At 49.1% G+C, this 12,420-nt stretch overlaps 3 protein-coding genes across 3 annotated transcripts; all 3 read left to right on the top strand.

Annotated features, from left to right (window-relative positions):
• The first annotated feature begins 1,342 nt into the window (after window positions 1-1,342).
• Window positions 1,343-5,921, top strand: BC939DRAFT_464765 (SNF2 family N-terminal domain-containing protein). The gene is made up of 8 exons (XM_051557418.1): window positions 1,343-2,475; window positions 2,614-2,715; window positions 2,819-3,400; window positions 3,498-4,079; window positions 4,174-5,088; window positions 5,202-5,392; window positions 5,478-5,565; window positions 5,654-5,921. Exons 1-8 carry the CDS (start codon window positions 1,717-1,719, stop codon window positions 5,819-5,821), a joined length of 3,387 nt encoding a protein of 1,128 aa, XP_051407860.1. The 5' UTR covers window positions 1,343-1,716; the 3' UTR covers window positions 5,822-5,921.
• A 5-nt stretch (window positions 5,922-5,926) lies between these two features.
• On the top strand, window positions 5,927-9,432 carry BC939DRAFT_464757 (eukaryotic translation initiation factor 3 subunit 8). Its single transcript, XM_051557417.1, has 5 exons — window positions 5,927-6,538; window positions 6,895-7,516; window positions 7,609-7,960; window positions 8,059-9,160; window positions 9,247-9,432. The coding sequence occupies exons 1-5, from the start codon at window positions 6,223-6,225 to the stop codon at window positions 9,378-9,380; spliced, it is 2,526 nt and encodes an 841-aa protein (XP_051407859.1). The 5' UTR covers window positions 5,927-6,222; the 3' UTR covers window positions 9,381-9,432.
• Window positions 9,433-10,847: 1,415 nt separating this feature from the next.
• Window positions 10,848-12,203, top strand: BC939DRAFT_428424 (sepiapterin reductase). The gene is made up of 4 exons (XM_051553203.1): window positions 10,848-11,189; window positions 11,315-11,448; window positions 11,540-11,717; window positions 11,859-12,203. Exons 1-4 carry the CDS (start codon window positions 10,884-10,886, stop codon window positions 12,084-12,086), a joined length of 846 nt encoding a protein of 281 aa, XP_051407858.1. The 5' UTR covers window positions 10,848-10,883; the 3' UTR covers window positions 12,087-12,203.
• The last annotated feature ends 217 nt before the right edge of the window (window positions 12,204-12,420 follow it).

Below are 12,420 nucleotides of genomic sequence, written 5' to 3'. Positions count from 1 at the left end.
GGAAGTGATGAAGGTGAAGGGGTGTTGGATTGGATGGTGAGAGTGTGATGGAAGAGAGGAAAGAGAGAGAAAGAAAAAGAGGCAGATTCTAGTATTATTTCCAACAGCTCACTTGCACTAGGGCTGGATGACCTGCCACTCGCGCCATGGTCTCCTTTTTTCTTTTTCATCGCCCGAGTAGCCATTTCAATACGCATCTCGGCCCGAAAACGAAAAAGCGCAACTATCCTTCGATACACTTATTACAACGACGTTATTTTTGAGCCAGGACTCCCCTGTCCTTGTCAAGACTACACAGCCATCAGGCTGTCGCAGGCACTCTGGCAATGGCAAAATGAACGCAATGGGTAGCAGCACGACAAACCCTAAGTGGAATAAAGGTGTGACATACCCCCAGTGAGTAAGCAACGGATATCTTGGTGATAAGTCTGGCATAAGCAGCTGCAGATAAACCGACTTGGCAGGTCCTACTTTTGCTCATTTCCATTGCGTTGGCAGGCACAAACACGCTCCAATTTAGAGGAAGAGCGTCTGCCTAGTCGTCTGTTGGAAGCCGATCATGTAAAGCTGATATGAAGGATTCATTCGAAAGTCGATGTTAGTGTTGACACTGAAATCATCGGCCCACCCTGCTTTGCAATATCCTCTGCCCTTGTGGGACACGTCGCATGGACACAATGGACAGCAAAACCCCCTGATGCAAGACTTTCTCCCACATGGCTTTCCTGTTGGGATGTTCAGATACATCACACTTCTCCTAGTCAAACAGGTTTGATTGTGTAGCGTTGTTCTACGTTTGCAAACAACGCACGTCTCGGTTTTTTCTTCAAGCGTTTTGCTCAACGTTGTCCTGGGAGTGAGGACTTTATTCAATAAGAGGTGTGCCGACTACATATCAATGCTCAAAAAGATTGTAGAAAACATTCAATGGCGCCTGCCGTGGTTGGGAGAAGACTCGATGTGTGGGTTGGTTATAGACTCGTAGAATCAGGAAACGCGTTTTTTTAGTGACCAAGCAATTGGAGCCAGTGAGATCGTGGAGTTGGACCTGCGAAGCTACAGATGGGCTATGTCATCACACATGTTCACCATGTGTCCAAGGTATGGACCATGGCCTGTCCATACCTTGACCATGATGATCTCGTTCTGCAGCGTTAAAAAAGTGCTCTTAGCTCCTGCATGGAGACCTTCCTCCCCCCTCTCTTTTATTACAACCCCCCTTTTTATTGGCACATCCAATGGGCGCTCCAGTAGATCACGCTGAGGGTCACATGAAGCTATCCAAGAAGAGGAAAATAAAAAAAAAAACCATCTTCGTAGGAAAGAGACAGCGGTTGGTTGAAGACGAAGCGCGAGGCAGAAGTCGAAGGAGCCCTCGCTCTATTTCCCCTGCTTCCCGTGCCTTTACCTATCTTCTTCCTCCACCCATCTCCACCGCTTCATTGCCGTCCTCTGCATTCCTCCCATTCCTCCCATTCCTCCCTTTTCCATGTCTTGACGTCGTGTGCCTATATGTGTGTGACAGTCTACGCTCGCCCTCCTCGTCCCTTTCCGCCCAACTTTCATTTTCACTTTTCAGCCTTCAATTCATATACCTACACTGCACACATCCAACGCAGCGCCCCCAATTGGATCGCCTGACAAGAAACACAGCCTTTCCAGAAACACATCTTCTCCAAAGGAGTATACAGCGACTGCAATAGAACCAAAGAGCCGATGACTATATCCAGGGACATGTCCGAAAACCGCCACACCTACGACTCCTCAGCAACGACGCTGGCCCAGTCCATGAACATGACCTCCTCGGTCTTCCTTCACCAGATCGGTGGCAGGAACAGAGCCTTCGCAGACAGCCCATACCACCAGCATCACCACAACGCCAGTATCTCTGACCCGAAGCAGCGCCTTGTTGCTGCCCTCGATTGTTCGCCACCGTTGTCTTCGAAGCATGCTCGGCCGGTAGAAACCACGACTGACGAGGACATCATACCCGAGGGCCATAATGACCGCCAACCCAAGCGCACAAAGCTCAATTCAGGCACAGATTCAATCGATAACAACACCCATCTAATCAACGCTGGCTTTAAACCCCAACAGGAGCACTCAGTTCCTTCCAGGGGCCCTGCTCGTATTGTCGGCATTCATGCAGTAGCCCCGGGTCTGCCAACGCCACCAATTTCGCGTGGCACTGAATCTAAAATTCAGCCCACAGCACAGCGACAGCAGCATAACCTCGTCAATTCACCTCGAACTCTCACCATCACCCAGACAAACGCAGAAAAACAGGGAGGAGGTCGAGAAGGAGCCGACATGGGGATCGCGCGCCACCTTTGCTTTGGTATGATCCAGTCTCTAATCGTCACCCTTTATCCCAGGCAACTTGAGTATGAAGAAGGCAAGTCAGATCCCGTCACTATCAAGCGCACCACCACTGCGAGCAAGGCCAGTTTGGCAGTGGAGCACGAATTGGGTCTTGTAAGTATCATCACGCCAACGCTGTATTTCACTTGTCTGCTGATAACATGTAATGCCGGCAATACTGACACGAACTTCTCTCGCCCTTCCATTCCCCTTATTTTTTCTACTCTTATTCCTGTGATGGATCTCCGCCAGTATGGCTATGTTGTTTCGGAATTGACGGACACACTGGTTCCCCTTGTGGATGCCAAAATGATATGGTGGGAGGCCCATGTCCCCCGCCAGCGGAGACATAATGTAAGCGCCTGCAGCTAACAACGATGCTCATTATATCTCGCTATATACGATCGGCTTCAAAAGCCATTTTAACACTGTTTCTGATTTCAACATCTAAAACTAGAACGTCAGTGTGCCTGTCAACATCATCTTATACGGACCTCAGGAGCACCAAATGAAAGTGGCTGAAGCACTTCATGGAAAGGTCAGACTTGAGGATCCTATTGAATTTGATCACCGGACACGGTACTCGAATCCACTTCTGCCAGCGCCCGGAGAACGGTTGTCGCCGTATGATATTTGGCGAGGGGTTACCACACCACCGGCATCCTATGCGAATGGGCCATCATCCAAACTGCACGGTTATGCTGGATACGGTGGAGGATCAGGTGTACGGTCTGCCGAGGAAATCAAGAACCAGATCGACGGCGTGTTCAAGGGTCTTCGGAGCGCTACGGATCTTCCACTTGTAAATCCTGCCCCGTGCATGTCCACGCCGTTATATAGGCATCAAAAGCAGGCGCTCTACTTCTTGCTGGAGCGTGAAAAACAAGAGGACTACATCGACAATGAAAAGAACAAGCTGACGTCTCTCTGGCGGGTACGGCATCCTCCTCACGGACATCCAGTTTATCTGAATGTAGTGACTAATCAGGAATCGAGTTCGAAACCGACGAGCATGCGAGGAGGCATATTGGCAGACGATGTAAGTACATCCGAACCCACTTTGCAGCTTCGCGCATACTTGCTTTTCACCAGACGGTATAACATAGACTAAACACATTACGCGCGATGCACCATAGATGGGTCTCGGCAAAACAATCACCGTCATGTCGTTGATCGCTGCCACGCTTGACAGGGGGATGTATGGGCGTCTCGGATCCAACGCAGCTGAACCATACACCACAGGAATGGCCCATACACCCTCAACCAGCGCCTCTGTATTACCGTCAGGCTCAGCACCACCTCAAACTCGACCCGGTATCCCGCGGATAAAATCCCATGCCACGCTGATCATTTGTCCGCTATCGACGGTCCAGAATTGGGAAGAGCAGTTTGACAACCATGTCCACAGGGACGCCTTGAACGTTTACGTCTATCATGGGGGGCAGCGCGTAGCTGATCCATCCTTTCTAGCCAAGCATGATGTGGTCATCACGACATATAACCTCTTGGGAACTGAGTACTCAAAGGAAACGAAGGCACGCGACTCTCAGACTGGACTATCCAAATACCCAAGCGTCCTGCAGCATGTGGATTGGTTTAGAGTCGTTTTGGACGAAGCACATATCATTAAGGAGGCTAACACTGTGCAAAGCAAGGCTGCGTCTGCGCTCACCGCTGAACGACGATGGTGCTTGACAGGAACTCCGGTTCAAAACAAGGTAAGAATTGTATCCAGGGGACCTGATGTGTTTGGTTCAATTGTTCGATCCGTGTTCCACGACTGACACTGACATCCCTCGTGTAAATATCCAGCTCGATGACTTGTATGCATTGGTCAAATTTCTTCGCATGCACCCGTTTGATGAGAAAGTGCAGTGGACCCATTATATCTCAAAGCCCATCAAGGCCGCTAACCCTATTGGCATCACCAGATTGCAGACGCTTATGAAGGTGATTACTCTTCGTCGCACAAAGTCCCAGATGGTTGACGGCCAACCACTCTTGGCCCTTCCCGCAAGAACTGATCACAAGCGTGTCCTTGAGCTCAGCTTGAACGAGCGTCAACTGTACCATCGCATGGAGTCCCGTGCCAAGCAGACTGTGGACCAGATCGTGCAGGAAAACAAAATTATGAAAAGCTATGCTCATATCCTCCAGGCTATCCTGAAGCTTCGTCAGATCTGCGCTCACTACGCCCTCATCAAGAACTTGGGTGATGACTTGGATGCGTCTGACGAATTCAGCCTCGCCAAGGCGACCGAAACTCTGACGCTCTTACAAGACTCTGGCAATGATCAGTGCAACCACTGTTTCAACTCGTCAACACTGACGCCGATTGTTACCCGATGCGAGCACATCTTTTGTCCAGACTGCATCAAGAAGCTAAATCCTTTGACGTTCATGCTAATCCAAAAATCGAATGCGGACGTCAGTGTTGCACCTGGGCTTCAGATCGATTTTGCTTGTCCACAGTGCTCCTCGATTCTTCGTCCAGTTGATTTGATCCAAATCCAAGAGGAACCTGAGGACCGGCAAACAGCGATCGGATCTGGTGGCGACCATGTCCACACCCGCAGGGACGAGAATGGCGCCTTGATCCATAGTACTAAGGTCAAAGCTCTTATGGAGGACCTGGTTCAAGCAACTGAGGTGTCGAAAAAGACAGGCGAGGCCCATACAAAGAGTGTGATCTTCTCACAGTGGACGAGCATGCTCGATCTGATCGAGGTTTGTACCATTTTGTATCTTCCCTATTGACCATCTGAAGGACATCAATTATGGTATGCATAGACATATGTCGGGAGCTAATACTTTCTCGTTTTCTGAATGCTAACATCTAGGATGGCCTTCGAGAAAACAAGATCAAATTTACTCGTCTGGACGGAACCATGCAACGAAGCGATCGCACCACGGCCCTGACGGATTTCAAAGACAAGCCGGATGTGAGCGTCATCCTCATTAGTCTGAAGGCCGGTGGAGTTGGGTTGAACCTGACGTCTGCACAGCGTGTCTATCTGATGGATCCTCACTGGTAATACTACTGCCAGCAACGCTTCTTCATATTAGTTTTCGAAGGACGGACACTGATAGGTCGTCTTTCGACACTACAACAATAGGAACCCGGCAGTGGAGAGCCAAGCCATTGACCGAATCCATCGACTTGGACAGACAAAACCAGTGGACGTTATTCGGTTTATTATCAAGGTTAGAAAGAAGAAAAGGAAAGAGAACGAAGAGCGAGAGAAGGGGCAATCAACTAACAATGCCTTGCGCCATTGTGTGCGGTATATAGGACTCTATCGAGGAGAACATACTGGAGCTCCAGAAACGAAAGGCAGAGCTGTCGGACATGACGTTCTCAGAGAAGCTGTCGAAGCAGGAAGTCCTCAAGAGACGTCTTGAAGATCTGCGGTGTCTCTTCCGTGGATCGTCGGAGCTCATGAAGAAAGCGACTATTTGAAAGGGCCACTAACCTCTGTAAAAGTGCACCTCCTAATCGCATGAGCTGTGTAGGTCAGGCAAAAAAAAAAAATAATAAAGAGAAAAAAAAATGCAACGTCAGTAGGTCAGGTCAGAAGGACGAGTGTATTTTCTACTGGGGATCAGCGCCAGGTTGGTCTCTTTCATTCACCCTACCAAGGCACTTTATCCGCGCTACAGCTGTGAGTCGAAGATCGATTGATCACCACTCTGCCCTTCAATATTTCTACTTCCAGCGCCGCCATTTCGACCCGTCCATCCTTGATCTGTATTTTTTTCGCCATACCACATCTTGAAAGCACAGAAACCGATCAAATATCTAATCCAACCGGTTGCCTTGCTACGGACGACATTCCTTTGACCTAGAAAAACGCCACTACTATGTCTCGTTTTTTCCGTGCTGGTGAGAGCGACTCTGACGACACCGAGTCTGATTACTCTGAGGAGCTTACTGCCTCTGAGTCCGAGGATCACTCTGATTCTGATTCGGATGGTTCCTCGTCCGATGACGATCAGCCTGGCAGGAAGGCCCCTCAGGGTCGCCTGTTCGGTGTAGGCTCAGATGACTCCGATAGCGACGAGGATGTAGTCCGCGTCGTGCGTTCGGCAAAGGACAAGCGCTTTGAAGAGATTGAGATGGCTGTGAACGCCATGGCGAACGGCCAAAAGATCAACGACTGGGTTTCAGTTCAGAACGGTAAGTGAATTTGACACTGGTTGAACTACAGGACAGCATGGGAAGGCTTCAATTGGCTCCAAGATTCGCCATACTTTCGGGACCGACGCAGTAGCTTTCCACTTTACCTTGACACGATACGCTACTGTTCCTTGAACATTGCCAGCAACCAGTCCCAACTGTATCATCGTCAACAATGGCCGATAGTTTTTTTTTTTAATGGATAACGGCGACAATAAAAATGCCATTCTTTCAGTCAGGGCCAGATCTGTGGGGATATGTCTGTGGGTGCAATACGCGGACCTGGGTCTATTTACATCAAGTTGCAGTTCATTCTAATTCGTCTCTCGCTCGCGTGATATTCCATTCTCATATAGAATTCGATCGTGCCAACAAGGCCCTTCAGAAGGCCGCCGGCATCATTGCCCAAACCAGCGTCCCCAAGTTCTATATCAAGGCTGTGGCTGAGGTTGAAAAGGCGATTGCGGGCGCATTGGAGAAGGAAAAGTCGGCTTCTAAGAAGATGAATGCCTCCAATGCCAAGGCGTTGAACTCAATGAAGCAGAAGGTCAAAAAGAACAACCGTGTGTACGAGAAGGAGATCCAGGAGTACGAGAAGGACCCCGAAAACTACGACGTTGAGGAGGAGGTTGTTGAGGTTAAGCCCAAGACCAAGAAGCCCAAGAAGGTTATTCTTTCCGAGTCAGAGGGTGAAGAGGAAGATGGTGAACCCGTCGATGATGGATTCACTCCTGTTGGCGCTGGCGGAAAGACGGTTGAGTTCACCCAGGATAATTTGTTTAAGAAGCTGCGGGAAGTCATCGACGCTCGTGGAAAAAAGAACACCAACCGCGAGGAGCAGGTCCGAATTCTGGAGCGATTGCTTGTTGTCGCAAACACGCCCTATCAGAAGATTCGTGTTCTTTTGAACCTGATTTCTGCCCAGTTCGATTTCGCGGTTGGTCTCTCGGGATACATGAACATTCCTCTTTGGAAGAAGTATGTGATCCCTCTTCCTTCTCCATTTTTCTCTTGCTCTCCAGCGACGCCCAAGCATTATGCCGTCTAACACATATATGTTTCTCTCATAGCGCTGAAAAGTACCTCAACAGCCTTCTGACCATCTTGGAGTCAAACCCCGACTATGTTGTCAAGGAAAATGCTCCAGAAGAGGATGACGATGAGAAGGATCGTGCTCCTGAAAATGGTCAGACTGTGTTCATTCAAGGATCAATTGTGGCCTTTGTCGACCGCCTGGACGATGAGTTCACAAAGTCTCTCCAGAACATCGACCCTCACACCACGGATTACGTTGAACGCCTCAAGGACGAAGTCGGTCTGTACGCTGTTATTGTTCGGTCCAGCGCCTACTTCGAGAAACTTGAGCTCACGGATGCCATTTGCCGCACCACCATGAGACGCTTGGAGCACTTGTACTTCAAGGTATAGCAACAAGCTTCATGTATCTCTGCAGCCGCTGCACTCCTATTGAACTCTTGATCTGACAGTTCTGGTTATCTGCTTTCTATTTTTCTCTTTAGCCTGAAGTTGTCATTCTCGCTGTCGAGAATGCGACCTCTGCACTGTTGCCTACGAGCATCGCCAAGCCCATCGAAGACTCCTCCAATCTGATCCATGACCTCTGCGTATTTTTGTACAAGAACGCCAACTCTTTGCAGAGAACTCGCGCCATGCTCTGCCATATCTACCACCACGCCCTTCACAATCGCTTCTTTGTCGCTCGCGATATGCTCCTCATGTCCCATCTGCAGGAAACCATTCACCAAGCCGACATCACCACCCAGATTTTGCACAATCGTACCATGGTTCAACTTGGTCTTTGTGCTTTCCGGGAGGGAATGATTAAGGAGGCACAGACTTGCTTGCAGGACATTTCTGGAACTGGTCGCGTCAAGGAATTGTTGGCCCAGGGTCTCCAGGCTCAGCGTTACGGAGCCGTTTCACCTGAGCAGGAGAAGCTAGAGCGCCAACGCCAGCTTCCCTTCCACATGCACATCAACCTCGAGCTCTTGGAGTGCGTCTACTTGACGTGCTCTATGCTTTTGGAGATCCCTGCCATGGCCGCTGCTGGAAGCAACCCCGATGGCCGCAAGAGGGTCATTTCCAAGCCCTTCCGTCGCATGCTTGACTACAACTCTCGCCAGGTCTTCTCCGGACCACCCGAGAATACTCGTGACCACATCATGGGGGCTGCCAAGGCTCTGGCTGGCGGCGAGTGGCAAAAGTCGATCGAACTTATCAATGCGATCAAGATCTGGGAGCTCATGCCTTTAGCGGACAAGATCAAGGAGATGTTGGGCCGTAAGATGCAAGAGGAGGGTCTTCGTACATACTTGTTTGCGAACGCCTCATACTACTCTTCAGTTGGGCTTGAGCAGCTCGCCAAGATGTTTGAGCTCCCATTGGCGACTGTTGTCTCGATTGTGTCGAAGATGGTCTGGAACGAGGAATTGTCGGCCAGCATTGACCAGGTCAGTAACGTGGTGGTCCTGCACCATGTCGAGGCAACAAGGCTGCAGTCGCTTGCCCTTGCGTTTGCTGAGAAGGCTGCAGGATTTGTTGAGGGCAACGAAAAACTGCTGGAGTCGAAGACACCTCAACAGGGAGAGCGCCCCAAGAAGGGTAAGGGCTCAAATGACTCTATTGCTTTGTTCTCGTAAGATTGGTTCACTCATATACTAACTAATTTCAATATGTTCATCTTTCAGGACCCAATGCGAACAAAGATCAGGCCTCTGGCAAGCAGCAGCAGCAGCGCACGATGGGACCCCGTGGTCATCGTGGTGGACGTAACCAATTCAACAACGGACTCGGCAACAGCGTGAGGGGCGGTCGCAAGTAGAAACAAGGATATCTCGCATACATTTTTCTTCGTTCAATAAAAGTTTTAACCCTACGTTCTTTATTCGTGTTGCGGAAATAGCAATCTTTTTTGAAAAGCGAGGTAAGATAAAAAAAAATAAAAAAAAGACGAGAGGAGCGAACAGGACAGATGAATGCCCTAGTAGTTCTCGACCTTCAGCTGGTGTTTGCCAATATGGCCCAGAAGGGAGCGCCTGAGGACTTGACGAAGCAAGGGCGAGGTGCCAGATTGTTTTCCCGCAGATCTGCTCTTCTTGTGTCTTCGTGTCTTGCTGCGTTGGAGGGCCATGCAGATTGATGAACGTAGAGCACGATAGTTCATTAGCATCAATGTTTACTACTAAACAAAGATCCTCTCAATGACAAGACATGCCAAGACAAGCGGGACAACAGAAGAGCTGGGCTACACAGCAGCAAGGGCGCAATGGAGACGGCTACCGTCGTAAAGCCTCGCCTGTTCAGTTCCTCTTTCTCTTTGGCCCAAACCCATCAAAGGGATATGATGTGATGTGATGTGTGTGTTCTTATGCAAAAAGCACCCCATCCTTATCATAACGTTTAATTTCATCCTCTCACTCCCTGCCTTCACCCTTTTTTTTTCTTTCTTTCTTTCTACCGCCTTCTTTCGTTTGGTCTTTATTTGGGTTTGCCTTGGTGTGCAAAGCGGACCAATGACAACCAGTGACGGGATTGCGTGCCAGTGCCAAGAGAGAGGTACAATTCTCAGCTCGGGGGGTTTTGGAGATAAAAAAAAAATAACAAAACAAAGTACCAATTTACCTCAGCAGAGCCTTGATGGCCTCATCTGAAAGCTCCCGCACCTGGTAATGCGGCTGCTGCTTGGTCGAATCCTGCGTCGACTTTGCGGCGGGCGAGTGGGAAGCTGACTTTGCAGTCAAACAGGCAACCATGATTATGCGTGGATCGGACACACACAAGTGCGATATCCAAAGAAAAAAAAAAAAAAAAAAAAAAGAAACCCTACAACGAGGTTTGCTGTCTTAATTCTAGCACTACTGGTACGGGCTAAGAGGGGATATATAATATGTACAGAAAGGTCGAAGGAAAGGCGAAATAAGGCGGAGAAGGCTGGGTAGGGCGATGTAGTTTGGCGAAAGGATGGCGTGAAGATGCGTCAAGGGGTGCGCAGTCGATATGCGGCGACCAGTAGGGAAGTTGGCGGTTTCGAACACTTAGTGAAAAGGTCGAAGGGGATCGATCGTTTGATTGCAAGCAAAGCTGAGGAGTTGATGAAGAACGAGAGGCGACGACGATCTTCACACAAAAAAAAAACAACAATAAAAAAAAAAAATGGCGGGAAGGATGATGCTTTCTTTCTTGACGGACCACGGACCAAAGAAATATGATTCATAAGTGGCTCGGCTCATCGGGTGCAGGCTTGGTTGGATGTTAGAGTGGCAGGACTATGCGCTTATGCACTTATGCACTCACTCTATTCGGCACTTGTTCATTCGTCGCCCCGATGTCATCACACCATCATCTCGTCATCATTACTGGAGCAAACCGCGGCTTCGGAGCAAGCGTCGCTCATTCCTACGTCGCCAACAGTGGAGCAGACACGGTTTCGTTTGTGCTTGTCGGAAGGAACCAGCAGGGACTCGACTCGGTCCTCACCAGCCTGCGCAAACTCACCTCTGAAAACAACGTCGCCGTCAAGGGAGCCATTGTTGGAGATGTTGATCTCGCGGATATGGAAAGACTCGATAACAACTTAGTCAGGATTCAAGCAGCCGTTACGGAGTTGAGAAACGAATCTATTCAGTCAAAGGTATCTACAGCAGCAACAACGACACTGGAGGCATACACGTCGTGCCTGAATCTAGCTTAAATTGCTTCTGTTAACCACCGATTTACGGCCCGCCCTTGCCGCTGTTCATTTCTTCATCCCCTTAGAACGTTATCTCAAAGTCAGTGCTCATCAACAATGCAGGATCCATTGGTGACCTCAGCAAGACTGCAAAGGAGATGACTTGGCAGGAAACACGGGCCTATCTCGACTTTAATGTCGTCTCCTTTGTTGGACTTACGTAAGCCTACTTGGATTTATTCATCGCCGCGGCTCTAATGGCGTAATTCAACTGTCACTCAAAACTCCACATCTCGGTCCTCTGCTTGTAGCTCTGCATTCCTCAAGGACACCCTAGGAGCGTACCCCAAGGAGCAATACCCGGGTCACAAAACAGCTATCGTCAGCATATCCTCCTTGCTCGCTGTTCAGCCATTCTCAAACTGGAGTCTCTATGCCGCCGGAAAGGCCGCTCGCGACAGGTTTTTGGGAGTCATTGCCCTTGAAGAGGTATGCCTTAGCTCTCTATGTTATAACGCGTGACGCATTCTTCGATTAGCGACATCTCTAACTCTCTCGTTATGTTCTGTGTTGCTTTTCTTTGTATCTCTATGCTTCTCTGTCTGCACTGTGATCCTGGGCTATAAACAGAAAGCGAACAACGTCAAGACGCTGAACTATGCCCCTGGGCCATTGAATAACGATATGCAGGCGGACGTCAGACGCACGCTCGGAGACAAGGAGCAGCTCGAGATCTATGATGGAATGCACAAGAGTGGATCACTGGTTAACATGGACGACTCGAGCCGCAAACTTGTTTTGCTGCTCAAGAACGACGAGTATACCACTGGTGGGCACATCGACTTCTATGACGAATAAAGGATCTCTTCTCAGCGGCGTACCTGCATGTAATAGTAATATTCAATTGCTTTTTTTGGGAGAAAGCAGAGCGCCCTATATTGTGCGAATTGAAAAAAATAAAAAATAAAAAAAACGGATCAAGACCATGCGCACATCGATTACCAATGAACAAACCCCACGCGATACTCATTCACGTGTAGTGTTTAGACCTGAACACCATAAAATAATCCTTTGGTTCCCAAGATATGATGTTGCAGGACGTATTATTGAGGCAATCACCGCTGACGCCCATTCAATTCGCAGGATAGATTGGCATTCATCGTGGCCACTTCTAAAACTCCATCCTTATCGG

This window comes from Gamsiella multidivaricata (genome assembly GCF_025024155.1).
Source record: "Gamsiella multidivaricata strain RSA 2152 chromosome Unknown BC939scaffold_85, whole genome shotgun sequence".
In the NCBI taxonomy this organism is placed as follows: domain Eukaryota; kingdom Fungi; phylum Mortierellomycota; class Mortierellomycetes; order Mortierellales; family Mortierellaceae; genus Gamsiella; species Gamsiella multidivaricata.
The sequence above is the reverse complement of the archived record's forward strand: the minus strand, read 5'-3'. Positions and strand labels throughout refer to the sequence as shown.